Below are 23177 nucleotides of genomic sequence, written 5' to 3'. Positions count from 1 at the left end.
TACCGTATGTTTCAAACGCGAATTTTAAACGCGAATTATATTTGACGTTCAAAATCTTTTTGCCATATTTATTTTAAGTAAAAATCAGGCTTAAATCGCGTGATTATAGCTGTCTCGCGTGATCTCGTGGTCCGATATTTTCATCTGTGTCATACGTATGGCAAGTGTTCATATATAGGAGCTTTACGTGATGTGAGAATGATCTCCTCCTGATTAACTTGATTTTTACTTTCTATATAATAGCCGCGTTCTGAGAAAACTTGGCTTAATGCATGTGCATAGAGTGTCGTCCCAGACTAGCCTGTGCAATTCGCACAGGCTACTCAGGGACATCAAATTCCGCCTTGACTGGATTGCCGATTAAAAGAGACCTTCTATCAATGAAAAAATGCATAAAAGCGGAAAGTGTCGTCCCTGATTAGCTTGTTCAGACAGCAAATGCTAATCTGCGGCGACACTTTACGCATTTGCACTGAGCCCAGTTTTCCAAGAAAATAGTTCATATTTGAAATTGTAATTACCTGACAGCAAAGCCGGCGGCTATCCCGACAATGACCGTGATTGCTATGACCACAGACAGAATCGTCCACAGCGCTGAAACAGATATGAAATCTACATTTGAGCATCTCTACGGGGAAACGGTGTTTATTGCATATGCGTAACTGGTCGTCTCATATAGGCGACGACCCTTTTTGCCTTAAAAAGATGTTCTATAAAAAAAGAATTTCCTAAACGTTAAATGAAAAGAGGAAAGCGGAAACATCGTTCCTTATCAACCTGTGCAGACGACTGAACTTCACTAGAAGTTTCACAACAGGCATTAAAAATCCCAGGATGTCTCCTGTTTCTCACACAAGCCCCCGTAGCCTTAAACGTGTTTTGAGGACGATGGGAAATCCCCAACGCACTCAATAACAGTCTACTATAAAAAACAATCAAGCTTAACACTTACGCTCGATTGGTCATTGTCGGCGCGGGTACTACTTACATGTACCCCGGGTACTCTTAAGTATACTTACATGTACCCCGAGTACGGTAAATATACTAAAACGTAACCCGGACATTTTAAAGCTAAATCGGTCGTTGTCGGCTTTTTAAAAATTAATTATGTTCACATTTATGTCAATTTTCTTTTAAATGGCCTCTATATTATCGGAACTCATAACTCAAATAAGCATGTAGTTTTACGGTAATCGGTAGCGCGTTTTACGACATCGGATTTTTGGCGGGAATACAATTCGGGTACAGTTTAATATCGACCGGGTACGTTTAAGTATAGTTACCGTACCCGGTGTACATGTAAGTACCCGAGCCGACAATGATCATGCGGGCCACACTTACCGTAGAGTTTCGCACGAAGCAAGTACGTACGAAGAGAGGAAATCAAAACGCGTTTCGTGAATCAAGTACTAAACATGAGTATAATATTTTAGATAATGTGAATCGTAGCTACCACTAAAACGCCTTTGGACAAAACTATGCAGTTATTTAAATTTATGGTTTTGCCTTTGTTTACTACAGTGTTAACAAATTCACATTATTTTTCTGTATCAAAGATAAACTCTAACGTGCTTGAGAAATTTAATGTGTCATGATGTAATACTAGTATATTGATATCTCCATCCAATTGTCCAAACAGAGACTTCCTGCATAATATTTATTACGTTGTTACACATATCCAGTCTCTTCATAGCAACTTACTTACGTGACTTGTGTTGGCACTTCTCGCCGTAAAAGCCGCACTTCGGCTCATCCCTTGGCGGGCCGCCGTTCCTCCACTTGATATCCCGAAACAGGTTTAGCTCCTGCAATCATGTGCATTACACTCTTTGATTGTGTGATATTATAATCGATTCACCCTGTAGGTTCATAAGATAACAATAACTCTTGAAACAACTGCGCTTTATACAAGTGCATTTGTGTAAAGTGTAGTCACAGATTAGCATGTTCCATCGTATGCTCTTCATGGACGACATTTTCCGCCCTCAACAGAATTTGTTAAAGAAGAAACGTCTTTGAAACAAAAACAAAACAATGACTATCGGAAACTTTCGTCCCTGATAAGCCTGTGAGGACTATACAGGCTATTCTGGGACGGAACCTATAGGTAAATGACAAGCTAAGTGTCACGTGACTGTTAAGAGTCATGTGACATATGAGTGGAAACATTGGAGTCAGATATTGTTACTAGGCTTTGATAATTTAGATGTCATTCGAAACTCAACATTTCATCAAAGTTCAAAGGTTTGCATGCGCACCAATATACATTGTGGCCATTGTGTCAGTTTTTATAAAAAAAATATTTGCTTTATTTCCACAAATGTCTCTTTTCTAAACCAACGACTTTAAATTGTATGTAGTCTTATAAAGCTTAAAGTGTTGAAATTGATATTAAAATAAGATTAAATCGCTCGTTGCGAATTATACTAAAAGTCCGACACACGTACAGACTGACAGGCGGATAAGGGTAAATCTATCATTAAGGCGAATACTTTAAAACGAGTTCTTAAAGATACACGCGATACAGAAAGATTACTTTGACATTTCTTAATAATTGTTAATTATTAAAGCGATGTGTACAATAATGACTACCGTATTCATGTATGCAACGATAAACGGGAGCATTTGACAACGTTATTTGACGTGCGAGTAATTTATGTTCATTAAATATAGGATACTTATTCGCTTTTGGGGTAATGCTGTGAACATTTATTTTCAGAAAAGTAAGGAATTAACATTTTTTTACGTGCGTCTGCTCGAGTGAAAGTGGTTTTAAATGTCACTGCACTCATAACATATTTCACTGTTTTACCCTGAAAAGAAACACATTTTATTTTTATTTAATTATTAGTTTATTTGATTTTTAGTAATTAGTACTTTTTAGACGTTTTATACCCGTACCATTTTCTCATTGATGCGCTATTTAGAAATCTTCATCAAAGCGCCTTATTACAAAATAATACATATGTTTCGGATTTCAATAGTATTGTGGGGCTATTAGTTGCTTAAATAAGAGACATAATGTATTAGATCCGTTTACACACGATCATAGAAAAGGCATAACTTTATTACATGCCAAAGTCATCTAAAAATAATGAATCTCAATGTTAATTAATTTATAAGTATTATAATATAAAATTGTTAGCAGAACGAACGTAAAGAATTCATTGCAGTTTGAATGTTTACAGGACTTATATAACTGTATTCATACTAGAGATAAAAATCAAATTAAATGTATTGTAAAGAGCAGAAGCCCTTGGTATGGCTATTGAGAAAAATAATGGGAATCATGTTCATGATAATCTTCCATATGTCATAACTAAGTATTAAATGAATAGCTTAACCCATTTATGCCTAGCGTCTATAAAAAAGGCCTTGGCAAACAGCGTAGACCCCGATAAGACGCCGCATTGATGCGGCGTCTCATCAGGGTCTGCGCTGTTTGCTTAAATGAATTTCTGTAAGAAATATTCTAAATATAGAAATAAATATACTAGACATCCCTAATTTTGGAAATAAATTGATCCAATTTAGAAGGGTGGGAGAGTCCACTAGGCATAAATGGGTTAATTAACTCCACTGCGGTTATCAATCTAAGTCTATCAATTGAAAACATGTATATATTGTATTGTCGAAAAACAAAACAATAACCATGTCTGGCAAATGCCCAATTCGCCCGTTTTGTATATTATTGGCAACCACCAATGTCTCACTTCGTGTCAGATCGCAATAACGTAATCTACGTCTCTGCCTAACCTCTAGACAAATGATACGTTCCGGAAATTTGCTACAGTCGCGCTTTTCGCGCGTCAGAAAGTGCAGAATGAAAAAAGGTACAAGTGGAAGATAATATGATATTATTTGGTATAAAATAACACAAGCCCTTAAAATAATACATAATACCTAAGATAATGGCCTATAAAAACATATGCTCTAATATGTTTGAGAGCCAAAAACTATGTATAATCGCTGAAATTGTAATTTACACCATAAGTTATATTTTTTAACTATGACTGCCTTTAAGAGATTCCGAAAATTAAAAGGAAAGCTATATTAACTTTGGAGTACTCGACAACTATCTGTTAAGAAACAACTTGGCAAAATTATAATTTACATACTGGAATGCCGACGCCACCTTGGGTCATCCGGAAGTTGCCAACAGGAAGTAGCTCAACGCGGGAATCTTGTTGGTGGACGTCAAACGTGAGGAGTGTGTAGTTTCCCTCTGCATCCCCCTGGCGGTCAATGTACACCTCGTAACCCAAAATACCTGTAATCAAAATTAGTTGAGGGCGCTAATATTAGATACACTAAACAATTATCATCGTGTTAACTTTACAGCTAAAAACATCTGCAATTATGAACATATATTTTTAAAGAAAACCATTTGCAAAGGAAAGAAAACACAACTCATGTTATAAGATGATTCTTTTTAAATCATTGTATAAGCGATTTCATCCGTAAATTGTTTTGAATAATTGATTGATCTTAATCAGTGGAAAAACATAGAATTTAATCAATGTTCGGAATAATTGCAGTACATATCTCAATTATATCTAAAATGCCTGCATACACAATATTTTATAATCGACGAAATTAAAAAAATAATCCAATATTCATGTAGGCAAATACCAATTTAGTCTTAAATACATAAGAGTGTCATTACTCGTATATGTAGTATTGCGGATGTGATCTATAAACGCCGTGCCGTTGCGTATGTCTCCCCCGGATATAAGCGTCTCGTGGAGAGCACGTGCGTACGTGTGCACAGCGTCATACAGGAAGGCGGCGTAGATTGGCACCTTGATCTGAAGAGTGGACGAACTGTGTGTCTCAATGTATGAGCATCGTTTTTGGAAAATGGGTCGTAATGCATGTGCGCAAAGTGTCGTTCCAGGTAAGCCTGTACAGTCCGAACAGGATAATGGTGATGACACTTTCCGCTTGTATGATAATAGTTGTTAAAATGAAGCCTCTTCTTAACGAAGCATTCAGGTTCGTGCGGACAAGGCATTGGTATTATTGTTTTTAAAAAGCCTCGATCTGGGAAAATAGGACTGTATGTATGTGTGTGTGTAGCGATTCATCCAATATTAGCCTGTGCAGACCGCTGGATTATGAATAAAATACTTCATTTAACCGAGAAACACGGGATCGTTTTGTTTGTTCATTCTCAATACAATTCACAAAACAATTCACAGGGTAATAATTGTCATTTAGTTTTTAGATATAAAAGTGGAAACTCAAGAATTTTATTGGCGTTTTACAAATAGGAGTCAGTTGAAGTGGTTGTGTTGTGCTTTTGCGTTTTCTTATGAAGAATTTCTCTGATCATCTAAGCTATCTCTACTAGAATGTCTGGCAAAATTTTAACAGAAATCTCAGTTATATTTATTGTAAAGGACAATCTATAAAAGTCGTATGGGACGTTCCGTCAATTATATTCCATTGTTCTTTTTATCACACGTTCTTGAACGTCTTCATCGTTTGTGGTTTAGTATGCTATTCTATTTCCATTTAAGTGACGAACTAAAGCGAAATACGTTGACATCAATTTAATTCTCTGTTCCAAGAATTGTTGCATGCATTTCTCTTGTATATTGGCTTTAAGCATGCGACCAATTGTATCAAATATCTCAATCAAAGTGGAGACGCTAGGGAAGCCTTCCTTTCTATACCAGTTACAAAATGCACGCAACATGTCTTTTTATTGTTGTTTCCTTTGCTGTTGTTTTTGAAGGTGTTTGGGCGAACCTTACATTCGTTAATTCATTCACAAAATATGAACGTGCAAATAAAATAAACCCATATGCACCAATTTCTAATAAAAAGACAATTAAATAAAATATGTTTTTTAACTTAAATATCACTCATTTACTAAAAAGATAGCTGTAATCTCGACCAACATGTTTTGTTACATTCCGAGGGGCGGTGACAGTAAATAATGATTATACGTTACCTATATCAAGTATTATACACAAATATTTAAAGACATGTTGCTACGAAGATTAATATTCATAAAATGAACATGAAATTTCAGGAAGAAGCCGAACCATTTGGCTTCATAAAACCGATGTACCCCTAAATGGTATGCTTTGCATTTACTGTTCTTAGGCATTGACTGAAGTTTTATAAATTGGTGTTCGTGGTTTTTATGTGTTTTGTTCTATGTATAATTGTATGGCAATTGGACACTTTGCCTTCAAATGACCTCGAAGTGATGGAAAGAATGATCACCTGCTGATGCAAATAGAGTTTTGCTTAATTTATATTTGAGCCACGTTCTAGGAAATCTGGGCAGTCCACACTTTCAGCATTTGTAGAATTGTTGGATTAAAGTAATTCTCTTCTGAATCAACTCTAGGCAGAGAGTGTCGTCCCTAACTAGCCCCTGCAAACAGCACAGGCTAAACTGGGACTATACTTAGCGCTCATGCATTAAGCCATGTTTTTTTCCAGAGCACGAATTTTTGGTTGTTTGCAGACCTTACCGTAAATCCCTTGTACTCCTTTGCGAACCCGTTGATTGGTGGCTCTGTGTTCCGGCGTCTGACGTCATCCAGGAAATGGTCCCAGTCTTCATTTAGGGGTGGGCGAGGGACCAGCAGTAAGACCGTCTCGAACGACTGCACTTTATATGTGTTCAAGTCGCCTTCGGATTCGAATGGTGCTGTGGAGAAACCGTGTGGCTTGATCAACCAATACGCATCTCCATAATTCAAGTAATCACTTTAAATTGAATACGAGAAGTCAGCGGCAATTTATTTTTGTTTAAATACGTATTTTAAAATGTAGTAATGTTGCATGGGTAATGTAAACATGAAAACCGATGTAAACCCAGTGCAAACCGCAAAGCTATTTCCATATATTTCATCTGGTTAAAAAAGCTATCCCCATTATCAATAATAAATAAATCTCTATGTTAATCAAACAAGGCAATATCACGTTGTGAAAGTGTTGAGTACTTTTGAGGAGGTATGCGTTCGGATCCTCTGTGTACATGCGTTCGTCCACGGCGATGACGACGTACTCGGATATCCGGTCATCCACGTGCGCCTTCAGCAGACGACTGAAGTCGATCAGGCCGTGATGGTCACCCAAGAACACGTAGACTGGGACCAAGAAACACACAGACTGGCAACTCGTGTAGAGTGTCAAGACGATACAAATGAGCATTGCTCTGGGAACCATTGATCCTTTCCCCCATAAGGAGCAAAGTAAAAATGGCTTTTGCAACCAGCATAAAACCAGAACAGCCTGCGAGTAACTCGCAGTCTGTCCAGGTTTTATGCTGTTTGCTGCTCATCAGTAACTAAGGGTTGAAAATGAAGCCCATAAAACTTGAATTTAGTAAGAAAGGTATTTAATTACATTACAAATTAACTTTCTACGGGACTACAAATGCGTCAAAATACGTATCTAAGTGGTAAAGGGTTAATGCATGTGCTTAAAGTTTCGTTCCAGAAGTGCCTGTGCCCACTGCCCAAATTAATCCGGGACAGCTTTTTACGCACAGAGCGTGGCTCGATTATTAATAAGTGACGTGACAAGGTACTTAAATGATGTATAAGAGTAACCAACATAGTGATAACAAAACACGTACATTTAAATGAAGCAGCGGGAACCAACATAGTGATAACAAAACACGTACATTTAAATGAAGCAGCGGGTAGATTGTAGACGTGTGAAGCGCGGGCTGTTAGAAACATGTACAGTTTTAAAAGTAACGCATGAATATTTCATGGAATGGTTCATGTTTAAGAGTAAAGAACTCGCTTTAATCTTACCGGTCGCCAATTGAGCAAGTTGTCCTATTTTCTTTGGCCTTAAATAGTAACTTGCTCTAACATGCCAATGTAATTATTACACTTCCCTGCTATGATTAACTTGTAAACTTGTTAACTTGTATCTTTCATAAGTACGACAATTCGCCATTAAAATATAGAATTGATGAATTTCCCGCGGTATTGCGGCATGATTAGTAGAACTGTAACAACGCTTGTAGAGTATTCATGGGCTTGGTTTACGCATTTCTAAGATAAGAAAATAAGATGTTGACAAGCTTTTGATTATGTTCTTCAGTATGTACATGTATAGAAATGAACTGAATGATATTGAAACATTTTCACTGACTGCTTAATCAATCAATATGACAAACGCAAGCACAGAATACAATTACCAATATACTCAGGAGCAATTGTAAACACATGAATAATACGGTGTTTCGATGTCAAGAGGGTTGGAATTTTTTGTATTTTTTTCCAGATTCTTCACGTTTTAACTGATGGTCAAGATCTATCAAGAAGTGCCACGTTCTAATGTATGACAAAGGTATATCACGGAGTGTCACGGTCTAATTGATGGTAAAGATCTCTCAAGAATTGCCACGTTCTATTGTATGACAAAGTTATGTCAAGAAGTGTCACGGTTTCATTGATGGTAAAGCTCTATCAAGAAATGTCACGTTCTCAAGTATGACAAAGGTATATCAAGGAATGTCACGTTCTCATTAATGGTAAAGATCTCTCAAGAAGTGCCACGTTCTATTGTATGACAAAGTTATGTCAAGGAGTGTCACGGTCTCATTGATGGTAAAGATCTATCAAAAAGTACCCCGTTCTAATGTATGACAAAGGTATATCAAGGAGTGTCACGGTCTGATTGATGGTAAAGATCTATTTAGAAGTGCAACGTTCTAATGTATGATAAAGGTAATATCAAGGAGTGTCACGGTCTCATTGATGACAAAAGTAAATAAAGGGTTGTAACGTTATAATGACTTTTGACAATGGTAAAAGGGTCACGTTGCACTTTATAATGACAATAGACTATCAATGAGTGACACGTTTTAATTGATGGCAAAGGTATGATCAAGAAGTGTCACGGTCCCATTGATGAAAAAAGTAAATCAATGTTTGTAACGTTATAAATAACGATTTCACAACCAAAATGGTTGTAACGTTAGTCTTAGTATTTCCAAAGGTAAATCAAGGATTGTAGCGTTACAATTGATTGCTTAGGTGTATAAAGGAGTGTCGGCTTACTTACTGCGCGTCATTCGGTACGACTTTTCCACAATGTGATACATTTCCTCACCGGGGGCGTACGGCTCCTCGAAGAATATGGTGTCATGCAGCTTGATGTTGTGATCCTTCATGAGAGTCTTCAGGTTATCGGCTGTCTCGTTCCATATTGAAATAGAACCAACCACCATGGTCACCCTATGAAAACATATCACACGCGTGGTTACAGAGCTGTTAACAGACAAGGGGCAGTTTTAACACAAATGCTAAAAAAAAACAGTATTATAGGTGTGCAATTGTATTTTAAAACTGACTCAAACTTTTATACGTTGTAACATACGGGTATATGTCTCTGTAGTTTTATACAAAACTGGGATGCTCTACGGTGTGACGGGTTGACATTGAATTCTTTCAATAACCGACTTCTTATTTATTTACTGTTTTCTTAGGCACTGTTGTAGAGAGTTCAATATATATATATATATACCTCGTAGAAGTCAAGCTGAAGGAGATCGTAATTATTATCACTGCAAGCGACGTGATTTGAGGGAAGTTGCCGACTGTTTTTAATTTAGACACACGTCAAAACACGCGATAGAAAAGAAAATTACTAACCTTTCGTATTAGCAAAAAACGTATAAAAATCAAATAAATTGATAATCCTTCGTAAATATCAATTCTATCATTATATTCTGATTTATGTAAGTAATCGGTGGTTTACTCACTCGTAACTTAATTTACGTATACGTGTATGAGTGTATAATTGTTAAACAATGATTAATAACGTATAACCAATCTTGCTTTATTTAGAAGCCGCAACTCATTTTCAATGTTATGTTGTATACGTGAATAAGCGTCTTATTGGGTATGAATGAAGAATAATGTATAAACAATACAGCTATATTTCAAACTTCTCAGACAGTTTTGATATATGACAATTTTAGCTCACCGTATAGCAACAATCTTTAAACATGTATAAGGAAAACCTTAAAAAGCCTACATTTGGAATGGGTAAAACTACATGATTGCATGTACATACTTGCACTTACCTATTCTATTGGTAACAATTCATTTTGGCAATTATGAACTTGGGCAACTTGCCGTTAATAGCGTGTTTTCACGTGATAGCGTACCTATCTAATCCGTAATAGCTCGTCTACCTGTTCTATTGATAGTACTGTAGTATGGCGATTATGGAATTGGGCACCTTGGTCGGGATTATCTTGTGATAGCGTGCCTAACTGCCCCATTGGTATTACTTTAAAATGGTGAGTATGGACTTGGGCATATTGGCCGGGATAGCGTAATCTCTTGTGATAACGTGCCTACCTGCTCCATTGTTAGTACTGTAGTATTGCGAGTATGGACTTGGGCACCTTGGCCGGGATAGCGTAATATCTCATGATAACGTGCCTACCTGCTCCATTGGTAGTACCGTATTATGGCGAGTATGGACTTGGACACCTTGGCCGGATAGCGAAATATCTCGTGATAACGTGCCTACCTGCTCAATTGGTAGTACCGTAGTATGGCGAGTATGGACTAGGGCATATTGGCCGGGATAGCGAAATATCTCGTGATAATATGCCTACCTGCTTCATTGGTAGTACCGTAGTATGGCGAGTAGGGACTTGGACACCTTGGCCGGGATAACGTAATATCTCGTGATAAAGTGCCTACCTGCTCCATTTGTAGTACTGCAGTATGGCGAGAAGGGACTTGGACATAATGGCCGGTGTAACGTAATACTAGTATCTTGTGATAACGTGCCTACCTGCTCCATTGGTAGTGCTGCAGTATGGCGAGTATGACTTGGGCATATTGGCCGGGATAACGTAATATCTCGTGATAACGTGCCTACCTATTCCATTGGTAGTACTGTAGTATGGCGAGTATGGACTTAGACACCTTGGCTGTGGAGGGCTGGGTTGAAGCGAATGTCCGCCGAGTCTGTTCGTATTCCTCATCCCAACTCCTGGAGTCGTGGCATTTCTGAAAGCATGACACATTCTATTTTCTTTAAACATGACCTATAAGATAAATAATGACACCGTAAACTGGGTCTTAAGTTTAGGAAGCATGTTTTTTATAACCATGATCTTTATCAAGTATAGACACATATGGAAAATACACAAAACACAGTGGCTTTAATCAAATTTATCATATTTGTAAAACCATGCCTTAATTTACAGAATGTAGCGTGGTCGTTATATTTAAATGATCGCACACGTACTTATGTAATTAAAAGATGCCATAAGAATAAAGAAGCCATTATATTGCCTCATGTGGACCTAATATTTATAAATAAAAACAAACACGTTTTGTCCGGAAATTTCAGCAGTTACATTCGTACAAAATTTTAAAGCCAGGAACCTTTTCGCATTTTGGTTGCTTAAAATACGAATGACGTCGATAAAGAATGATACGTTCGAATTCGTATGCCTTGGAATACTATATCGTCCTAAATGTTTTAAATAAATCGTACAGAGGTTCGTGAAGTTGGCACACCGCTCAGTAATCGACATAAGCTCAGCAAATTACGAATGCTGATCCGGCACAGCACTTGGCTCAACATTTCAGATCAGTATTCATGTTAAAAGTGTTACGGCGAATGCTGAGCTAGCACAGAACTCCAGCGCGTTATTAGCGATCAGCATTCGTTTTAAACGTGTTACGGCGAATGCTGAGCCATCTCAGCACTCCAGCGCGATATTCCAGATCAGCTTTTGTTTTAAAAGTGTTACGGCGAATGCTGAGCCAGCTCAGCACTCCAGCGCGATATTCCAGATTAGCATTCGTTTTAAAAGTGTTACGGCGAATGCTGAGCCAGCTCAGCACTCCAACGCGAAATTCCCGATCAGCATTCGTTTCAAAAGTGTTACGGCGAATGCTGAGCCAGCTCAGCACTCGAGCGCGACATTCTAGATCAGCATTCGTTTTTAAAGTATTACAGCTAATGCTGAGCCTGCTCAGCACTCCAGCACGACATTCTAGATCAGCATTCGTTTCAAAAGCGTAAAGGCGAATGCTGAGCCAGCTCAGCACTCCAACGCGAAATTCCAGATCAGCATTTGTTTTAAAAGTGTTACGGCGAATGATGAGCCAGCTCAGCACTCCAGAGCGATATTCCAGATCAGCATTCGTGTTAAAGGCAGTAAGATGAATGCTGAGCCAGCTAACCACCCCAACGCGGCATTCCAGATCAGCATTCGTCTTATAAGAATTATGGCAAATGCTGAGCCAGCTCAGCACTATAGCGCGACATTCAAAATCAGCATTCGTTTAGAAAGTATTACGTCGAATGCTGAGCCAGCTCCGCACTCCAACGCGACATTCTAGATCAGCATTCGTTTTTAAAGTATTACGGCAAATGCTGAGCCTGCTCAGCACTTCAGCGCGACATTTTAAATCAGCATTCGTTTCAAAAGCGTTGCGGCAAATGCTGAGCCAGCTCAGCACTCTAGCGCGACTTTCCGTATTAGCATTCTTTCAAAAGAATTAAGGCGAATGCTAAGCCACCTCAGCACTCCAGCACGACATTCTAGATCAGCATTCGTTTCTAAAAAGCGTTTAGGCGAATGAATAACCAGCTCAGCGCTCCAGCACAACATTGCAGATCAGCATTCGTTTTAAAAGTGTTACGGCGAATACTGAGCCATCTCAGCAATCCAGCGCAACATTCTAGCGCAGCATTCGTTTTAAAGGCTTTAAGTTGAATGCTGAGCCAGCTCAATAGCCCAGCTGGACATTCCCGATCAGCATTCGTTTCTAAAGCGTTAAGGCGAATGCTGAGCCAGTTCAGCACTCCAGCGCGACATTCAAGATCAGCATTCTTTTAAAAGTATTACATCGAATGCTGAGCCAGCTCCGCACTCCAGTGCGACATTCTAGATCAGCATTCGTTGTTAAAGTAATACGGCAAATGCTGAGCCAGCTCAGCACCCCAGCGCGACAATCTAGACCAGCATGCGTTTCAAAAGTGTTACGGCGAATGCTGAGGCAGCTCAGCAGTCCAGCGCGACATTCCAGAACAGCATTCGTTTCAAAAGAGTTAAGGCGATTGCTGAGTCAGCTCAGCACTCCAGCGCGACATTCTAGATCAGCATTCGTTTTAAAAGTATTACGGCAAATGTTGAGCCAGCTCAGCACTCCAGCGCGATATTCTAGATCAGCATTCGTTTCAAAAGCATTGCGGCAAATGCTGAGCCAGCTCAGCACTCCAGCGCGACTTTCCAGATCAGCATTCGTCTCAAAAGCGTTAAGGCGAATGCTGAGCCTGCTCAGCACTCCAAAAAGAAAATCTAGATCAGCATTCGTTTCAAAAGCGTAAAGGCGAATGCTGAGCCAGCTCAGCATTCCAGCGCGATATTCAAGAACAGCATTCGTTTCAAAAGCATTGCGGCGAATGTTGAGCCAGCTCAGCACTGCAGCGCGACATTCTAGATCAGCATTTGTTTTATAAGTATTACGGCGAATTCTGAGCAATGAATACTGATCTGAAATGTCGAGCCAGGTGCTGTGCCAGTTCAACGTTCGTAATTTGCTGAGCTGATGTCGATTACTGAGCGGTGTGCCAACTTCACGCAGGTACAGTGATGAAAACTTCACCATACATGAGTTATATTGATTAATCCAAACGAATTTACAATTTTAGCAGCTAGTACTATCAAATGATCCATTCGCTATTAATTTTGTCGAACATACAATCAGGCAAAACATAATTGTTGCCATAGTATGCCTTGTTAGTTATTTCAAAACAGATACACACGTACACGAATTAAACCTTTTGTGTACGCTAATCACAAATCCAATACCACAAGGCATGTTTGTGCATAATTTTCATAATTTTACTACAATCACGCTTTTCATTATGTTATTGTTCACTAAATATGAAATTACAGATAATATAAGTGTTTCAAATCCGATACTTGACTCAAGTACACGATATTGTACCTGATGAGTGTACAAACTGTATGGACACACACACTTATATTCCATGAAGACTTTATACATGAATTGGTACAGGGAAACTTAGCAATATGTCGTTTTATCTGATAACTGTATATCGATAATATGTCATTTTATTGAGTGTTATAATACATTCAATCTTTATTTGTTGCATACTTCACAGATTATGCACGAATCAAGGTGATCATTTAATTACTAAACACGTATGCACGGCAACTTGTTGTTCATATAAAAAAGAAAAAAAACAACAACAAATACTTGTGTAACTAACAGTCGAATAATTAACATGCAAACAGTGCAACACTTAAATGAAGTAATCTATTGCAAAAATGCATATGCATTGTAACAATAAAAATCAAATGATATGGCAGCTTTTATTTGATCACTTTGTTCGTTTATCCCGTAATTAACATGAGGTAGATCTAAGCGTAAATGCGTTGATGTGGCATATAAACACACATGTATTTTTCTGTTTAAAAAGGATAGTAGATACTTAACAAGAGATTGCCAAGCAATATGGTCCCCAACCGGTAAAACTCAACCATTTTCAGTATTTTTATTTTTTATTTGTTGCCATAGCAGCCAGAATTCTAATGAAATAACGAGCATAATCTCCATATTGCCATCCATCCATGTTTCAAGTTTCATGAAAAAATATGAAGAACTTTTAAAGTTATCGCAGGATCCAGAAAAGTGGGATGGACAGACAGGACAGGAAAAGACCGACCGACCGACCGACCGACCGACCGACCGACCGACCGACTGACCGACCGACCGACCGACCGACCGACCGACCGACCGACCGACTGACTGACTGACTGACCGACCGACTGACTGACGCACAGAGCGGAAACCATAATAAAGTCACCTCCAGTTTCACCGGTAGGGGACAATAAAAGACCCGCGGATAGTCTAGATACTTTTGGTCTGATATTGTTAAGTTATTTTCCATAATTATCCTTCATGTTTTAAATGCAGAAAACTGTCTTCAGGATATTATAAATATACGAATTCACTCAAAATGTAAAATACATCGCTCAGAAATTAAAAAGCGTGACTTTTCAATTGGAAATCGTAAATGTGGTAAAAACATGAAATGTCATAATTAAATTGTGAAGATATAACTATATTTTATATGATGCGTGTTCTTCTAAGATAACAATACATTATGTGTGGTTTCAGTATGCCAGTATGTGCCGTTAACTTCATGAAAAAAGCTATCTTAAAGTTAATTAAAACGCTGTTGTCTGTGATGGAATTTCACTTTCTATTCACGATTTTGACAGATAAATTGCCACAACACATCCATGTTATAATGACATTATTTTCAAAATGTCCAATCTATTGAAAAAAAATGTCATAAATAGTTAAACACTTCATCACATTTTCCATCAATTATTGCATTTCTATGGTACCCTTCACTTTTGTACGAAATTGATTGAAATCAATTGAAATACACATTCTGTGTCGTTAAATCGTACTAAATCTCAAAATTCATCACCTTATATGACATTAGTTTTAAGTCGAAACTCACAGTTTAATCTCTATTTTATGATAATTATATTGTCTATCTTCCCTTTTTACATTTCAATCGATTTGAATTATTAAATACACGTGCGATGCTTTTGGGGCAAAACGGGTAAAACTTATTGCAAAACGAGTTGTTATAAAAATTTCACACTGCTTTTTTTGAACGACCTCACGAAAAAGTACAATAAAGCAGCGTTTTGAAGTGCATGAATATTTATTTTGAGTACATCTGCTTTAAAAAGGTATGGTACATTTTACAAACTTTTGTTAAGTACATTAAATGCTTTTAAAACACGTATACTACATAAAAAATAACGCATAATAGATGTCTGTTAAACAAATACAATCTCGTTTTACTGAATAATATATTCCAATAATGTATTTCGTCATACAACTATAAAGCGACTATTATGTTAATTGTTAAAACAAGAATACAGGTCTTAGCTATTTAAGGGTAGTACATTAGTGTTCTATACGGTAAAATCATGTCGCTGACGTCAAACTAATTTCGTGTATTGACTCTTTAAAAGCAGATATTGTACCATGATATTTGCTTTCGGAAATGTTTTTGATCGGCAATGAAGAAAAATAATTGACCGGCGCGTCATAATTGACCGTCAGCCACAAAACAAAGCAAATATCAAATAATAACATGATGTATGGCAAATTAATGTTGTATCTGATATATCTTCTGGATTATATTGATTTCATGTCAAACTGAGTTTGGTTTAATGTACAATTTACAAATCACTTCAAGGACTTGTTCATAGATTGTGGAAAGTACAAATTCCAATGTATTGTTACAATACAAAACACTTTTAAACACGGATCTAAATATCACCAACTAATTAATTATGAGATTACAGCTTCGAATATTGACAATCGTCATTTGAAATCGATACAATTGTTAAGCGTTTTAAACGCAAAACGAATTCAGAATTTACAATTAATCCGCTGGTTCCGTTTAATATCGTGTAAATATGTGGATCAGTTATACCATGCAAAAAAATCGTTTTGACATACAAGGTTAAGGATGAACTAGTGGTCATGGCGATACACATTTATCGCTTTCCTACGGTGGCATAGAGGTGACATTCACTCCTCTTTTTTCTATCTCGTGGCAACGAGTTAGCTAAGTCGGTATCTCGAGATCTCGAAATAGAAAAAAACACTCCTCTTTTTTCTATAAAAGAGGAGAGAATTTTCGTTATCTCGAGATCCCGAGTTAGGCAGCCAATCAAATTTTGCGTAACATGTGTAAATATTCTGTACGCATATATATAGCTGGTCAAAGCAGGCAAGGCTCTGATATAACATAACATACTACTATTAGTACTACTATTACTACAACTACTACTGTTGTTGTTGTTGTTGTTGTTGCTGCTGTTACTACTACTACTACTACTACTACTACTACTACTACTACTACTACTACTACTACTACTACTAATACTACTACTACTACTACTACTACTTCTACTACTACTACTGCTACTACTACTACTACTACTACTACTACTGCTACTACTACTACTTGTGCATATGCATTAAGCACATTTTGAACGCTTTGTAAATGACTTTTTTGTACAAGTGGATTGATGCGTATTATATTCGAGTAAACAATTCACAACATAGAATTCTCTGCAAAAGCACATAAGCACTTACGACAGGAATGTATCAAAGAGTTTTAGGAATCATGATTTCTTGCGAATAAAGTGCATTTCCTATTTTTTGTGTTTTGACATGCAATTTCCTTTGACATGCTGTCAAATCATTTTGCGGAAATTCCTATATTTTTGGGGGGCAAACAAACGCAACAAATAACACCAACAAATTCAATTTAAATTAAATAAGCAGCACGCACGACATTAAAAGTAAGACGCGACACTCGATATTTAAAAACGACCCACCATATTTCATCTCGATGAAAGATGATTCAAACGACATATGGCATTGGATCGTGCATATTTGTTTATTAACTTATTATCGGGCTTCTTGATGAATTTCGTGCTTCTTTTTACTTATGCAATTTACGCCGTAGTCGATATTTCCACGACATAAGCTTGATACTTTAATTTTCAGACTGTTCGAGAATTGATTCAAGAATTATTCACGAAATTAAACGGTACACACAAAACGCATATATACACATTTATAAAATGCTACAACCTGTTCCCGTGTCAATTAACCAGTAAAACAGTTTTATCTCAAACATGTGCTTTTTGAGCATTTCCATGACCTACTTTTTCTACTTTTTGTTTGAATGCGTGTGTATTTCAAAGTTAAGGAGGTCCTTTCCGAGCCAGAGGCTTCATGATGCATTGACTCAGAGTGTGCCTCAGAACTCCTCCCTTAACCCATTTATGCCCAGTGGACTCTCCCATCCTTCTAAATTGGATCAATTTATTTCCAAAATTAGGGATGTCTAGTATATTTATTTCTATATTTAGAATATTTCTAACAGAAATTCCGTTCTAAAAGCAAACAGCGCAGACCCTGATGCGTCTCATCTGGGTCTACGCTGTTTGCCAAAACTTTTTTTCTAGACGCTAGGCATAAATGGGTTTACTTTTTAGACTCACACAGTTTGGAACTAATTTCAGACTATATTATAGTTTAACATATATGTTTAGAGTAATCTTGTAGTAATCCTATAACCATTATATAACCATATTCCTAACCATAACATGACTACTGAAGAATTTACAAATAAGTATGAAGGCGATGAATTACATGTACAATAAAAAATAATCGGGTTAAGCTTTTAAATAGAATATTATTTATGGGTAAAATAAAAAACTGTTTTTTTTTCTCGTTGAAACAACCCTATAACGGGCAGGAAAGTGAAAATCTTGCTACAATAACTTGTTGGCCTTGGTGGACGCCATGGGACTATATTGTCACCAGTGTTTGTATTTCCATTCAGCCACTTGGCGAGTTATTTGTGGTTGTGCTTTCAGATGGTCTTTCGATCAATTTACTAATAAGTTAAAAATCACATTTAAACATTTTGAATTAGTATTTATCAGGGTGTGATTTTATCATCAAAAATACTAACTACCGTGTGTCTAAGAAACGACACCCGCAAGAGATGTCTATACTGTTCGTTTGTGTTGATTGTTTCGCTCATAAAACAAATTGACAGCACAAATTGACAACACATATTGTAATATCCCATATTATACACATAGCGTTGGTTTTCATGCACAATCATTATGCATCAGTGTTTAAGGTTCTGTATTTGAGTCTTGGCCCGGAAAACGGGACTGTATACATATTCGTAAACTGTCGTCCCAGATTAACCTGTTACTTGTAAGTCGGCGCAAACAAGACATGGACGACACTTTTCAGTTTGACGGATTTGGTCCTTTATATTAAGACTCGTCGGAACGAAAATACATTGTTGTTTTTTTAATAAACGACAAGTTTTGTTTAAAATTGTGAGCAAGCCATTGTCAACGTTTGTAAGTTTATTCTCTAAACATGGTAATAGATGCAAATAACATAAGTGTCTTGTATAAGTCAATTTTGTATTTATGCGTAAAATTAAATTTTCACAAACAGTAGTGTGACGTTATCAAGACATTTGCATTTTAATAAAACCGACCTTAAAAAAGGTTAAGTAAAATATTGCACACAAGTTGTCGGTAAAGTATTGTTTGTTGATAAGCACAAAATATTTTAAAGTGTGCACCGCATATTTCCCCTAACTATGTTAACTAAAACTGTTATCTTCCATGCCATGAAATTTATTATCTTTGACTACAATAAATATGTGCTTCACTCTGGAAAAACCGGTACATGTTCAACATTTACTAACATTTTGTTAAACTAGCGCACATGCATGTAGTCTTTAATTTCAAAATAAGATTTAAACAAATACAGGAAATTAATTATTTCACCCTGAGGTCGACAATAATGGCGATTTTAAGTCAAAGAAGATATACATCTTACAAAAACATCAAGGTAAATATCGATTCTTGTTCTGAGAAAACTGAGCTTAATGTATGCGCGTATGGAATCATCCCAGATAAACTTGTTCATTCCACACAGGCTAATCAGGGACGACGTTTTAGACCAAAAAACATACACGTGGAAAGTGTCGTCCTTTATCAGCTAGTCTGGACTGTACTGGCTAATCTGGGATGACTTTTACGCAAATATATTAAGTCAAGTTGTCCATGAACGAGTCTCATAGGATAATAAGGTCAAGCGTAAGACTTACGTAGCCGATCATAGGCAGGTTCCAAGCCGCGGCCACCGTAGACTCGCAGTGACAAGACTCGTCCGGTCCGATGAACGCGAGAGTCTCGTTCCTGTAGTGTGACGTCATTGCGTTGATTGCATTCAGGGAGCTAAGTTCGGTATCGTTGAAAAGGCATTCAAGTCGGTATCCGTGCAGCAGGGAAGTGTTCTGGTTTACATAATCCAGGGCACTGAAGAACGCGCCGGCGAATGTCTTTGATCCATCTTGAGAATCACCGGCTGAAGTTAGGAAAGAGATCTTCAGCGGGATACGAGAATCCTCCACCACCGACGCCGACCAGCCGAAGGCAGCCAGACTTATATAACAGAATGTTAGAGCGTCCCATCTCCGTTTCTGAAATCGTCGCTTATGTGTGTACCGGTACTTTGGGTACATGTTTTGTAAGCAAAATTAACTCTCACATAACGGACAGTATTTTAACACAATGACTCTCAATGATTGTTGTTGTGTAGTTTTTTTCGCTGGGGTATACCGTCACTTAAATCAAACAGATTGTTGGAACTCAAATGGGTTCATGTATCATTTTTAATAAAAATATTCTTGAACATAGAATAAAGTTATTTTCCTAAAGCATCGAATCCGTTACATTATTCAATAGATCGATGTAAACATTTCATTTATCAAATTCGTTTTCGTTTCTTTTTTTATTTATACTGAAATATGTTATACGTTTTAAATTCACTAATAATAGTTGTATGTTACTATAAATAGTAAGTGTAACAAAATCAGACACTTAATGTTCATCAACTGCTGAATTCCAACACTTATCGAGATACCATAGGGATGATATATATGCTTTTAAAATAGGTTAAAAACATAAACCGAAAATGTTTATAATACATTCGTCAGTCGGGTTAGACAAAGAATTCGATTTAAAATTAAGCTGAAATAAAATCCACGACGGAAAATCCAACAAAAATCAAGACACTCGCATTTAAATATATTTTTCATATCAATAATTGACACTTTCTTTGTAGAATAGACGGACCGTATTACGAAAGGAAACATATTCGACTGTGAAACTCGATATTGTTTGCGTTCCAAATTCATCAATAGCGACGTGTTTAACTTAAGCAGTTTTCTATCATAATTATACAAATCACAGTATTGAATATTTCTATTTCGGTAATCAGCGAGGTTCAGTCAAACAGAGTAAAAGCTCTGAAGTTTCGTTCAAGTCTGAAAACAAACATTTCCAGTTTTTAGAGTGGACTTCCGCGTTATTAACTCTATAGTTAGCGGGGAAGTGTGGGTCGCTCTCACTTCCAGCTGACAGCCGCTTACCGATACTGAACAAATACGAGCCGCGAACGGATTTCCGCAGCAAGCGAAAACCTGTCGCTATATTAGGTCATTTTTTAACAATACTTAACCCATTTAAGCGCCTTTGAACGTGCACTCTTGCATGAAAAGGGCGCTATATAAATCCGGTATAATAATAATAATAATAATAATTTATGCCTAGTAGACTTTCCATCCTTCTAAATTGGATAAATTTATTTCCAAAATTAGGGATGTCTAGTATATTTATTTCTATATTTAGAATATTTCTTACAGATATTCCTTTAAACAAACAGCGCAGACCCAGATGAGACGCCGCATCATGCGGTGTCTCATCTGGGTCTACGCTGTTTGCCAAGGCCTTTTTTCTAGACGCTAGGCATAAATGGGTTAACGATATGCTCAAAAGTAATTCAAACATAAATGAAATGTAGTAAATATGAATTTTCTACATAAATATTAACCAAACAAAAAGGAGCACATATTTACTAATCGAATCAGATTTCGACGCTGAAGTAGATTATCTGGCGATTTTATCAATTTTGTTAGATCTCATAATGCATATAAGCTACATCATACTGTCACGGTTAAGCCTGTGCATTCCGCACCGGGCAATCAAGAATGACACTTACAGCTTGTATAATATTCTTCGTTTAAAGGAAGGCCCTTCTTAATAAAAACACATTTTGGACGGAAAGTGTTGTCATTGATTAGACGGTGGGGGCTGTACATGTTAACTTCGAACGACACGACGCAAAGCATTAACCTGCATAACCTGTACCAATATATATATATATATAGGTATAGGTTATACCATAAGAGTTATAATCGAATATAAACTTTAAGTAATTTTTCTCTGGTCAAATATTCGCAGAATTTTAAGTCGATACATAATTTAATAGCTTAGCAGTATATTTTTGGTAGACGTCAAACACTTTTCAAGTCAAAAACATCTTTGTTAGTTTTATTGAGCGGTTTTATTTGAGTAAGGGCTTATCCAACATATGTTATGAGGTGGAAATACTGGCGGATCAAATCCGACAGTGTTCTAAATGAGTATTCAAAGACTATTACTGTAGTATATTCCGCGGACAGGTGTTTAAATCGAAGAAAGTAAATATTTTACTAAACGTTTCCAAATAAATATTTTTTAGTGCTTTTTATGGTTTTACATTTTAAAATATTATATTTAACCTTTTTAATATGCGCATTTGATATAGATAATAATCGAAATGTTATCACATACGGATTCTGTAGGTTTATGTCCATCAATGTAGCTTTTAATAAGTTCATATTCGTTGGTGACCCGTTAAGTCGTAGAATATAAATATCACTTTATCAGTAAGACCTTAAATAAGATATATAATTTGTCGATCTTTAATTAGCCCATTCAATATTCGTGTAAATAATATGTTTAAAATGTTTGTTTATTTAACAGTTTCGTCCCTGAATAGCCTGTGCCTACTACCAAGATTTTAAATAACTCAACTAATATATAAAACAGGTCAGATTATTATTGTCGTTTTATTTTGTTAAGTATTGTTTTGTTAAAGATTGCTATCGTATCCATGCATTGCGCCAGAGATTAAAACCTGTAAATAAATTGATATTTCTGTAGTAATTAAGCCACAGTCATGTATGTACTGTTAGGCCGTTAATTGACGTCATTATGACTGAACATTGTATTTACTAGTGTAGCTTACGATACAATGTTAAGCCACCTACAATCGCCAAATTTGTGTAAGTGTTTTACTATAATTTGTATTACTGATGTGGTTTGTGTAAGTGTTTTACTATAGATTGTATTACTGGTGTGGTTTGTGTAAGTGTTTTACTATAGATTGTATTACTGGTGTGGTTTGTGTAAGTGTTTTACTATAGATTGTATTACTGGTGTGGTTTGTGTAAGTGTTCTACTATAGATTGTGGTACTGGTGTGGTTTGTGTAAGTGTTTTACTATAGATTGTATTACTGGTGTGGTTTGTGTTAGTGTTTTACTATAGATTGTATTACTAGTGTGGTTTGTGTAAGTGTTTTACTATAGATTGTATTACTGGTGTGGTTTGTGTAAGTGTTCTTCGCTAGATTGTATTACTGGTGTGGTTTG

General features: G+C 36.8%; 1 protein-coding gene across 1 annotated transcript in view; it reads right to left on the bottom strand.

Annotated features, from left to right (window-relative positions):
- Positions 1-20374, bottom strand: part of LOC127844518 (guanylate cyclase 32E-like) — a 72633-nt gene extending 52259 nt beyond the window's left edge. Inside the window, exons 1-9 of the mRNA XM_052374785.1 lie at positions 19747-20374; positions 10885-11015; positions 9049-9221; positions 6966-7112; positions 6492-6670; positions 4667-4808; positions 4119-4270; positions 1706-1805; positions 522-594 (exon numbers count right to left, since the gene is read on the bottom strand). Coding sequence (XP_052230745.1) covers positions 522-594; positions 1706-1805; positions 4119-4270; positions 4667-4808; positions 6492-6670; positions 6966-7112; positions 9049-9221; positions 10885-11015; positions 19747-20163 — 1514 coding nt within the window. The 5' untranslated portion in view covers positions 20164-20374. The remainder of the gene's footprint in view (positions 1-521; positions 595-1705; positions 1806-4118; positions 4271-4666; positions 4809-6491; positions 6671-6965; positions 7113-9048; positions 9222-10884; positions 11016-19746) is intronic.
- Positions 20375-23177: the final 2803 nt, after the last annotated feature.

The sequence above is a fragment of the Dreissena polymorpha genome, chromosome 1 (assembly GCF_020536995.1).
Source record: "Dreissena polymorpha isolate Duluth1 chromosome 1, UMN_Dpol_1.0, whole genome shotgun sequence".
NCBI lineage: Eukaryota > Metazoa > Mollusca > Bivalvia > Myida > Dreissenidae > Dreissena > Dreissena polymorpha.
Note: the sequence above shows the minus strand (reverse complement) of the source record. Positions and strands in the feature narration are given on the sequence as shown.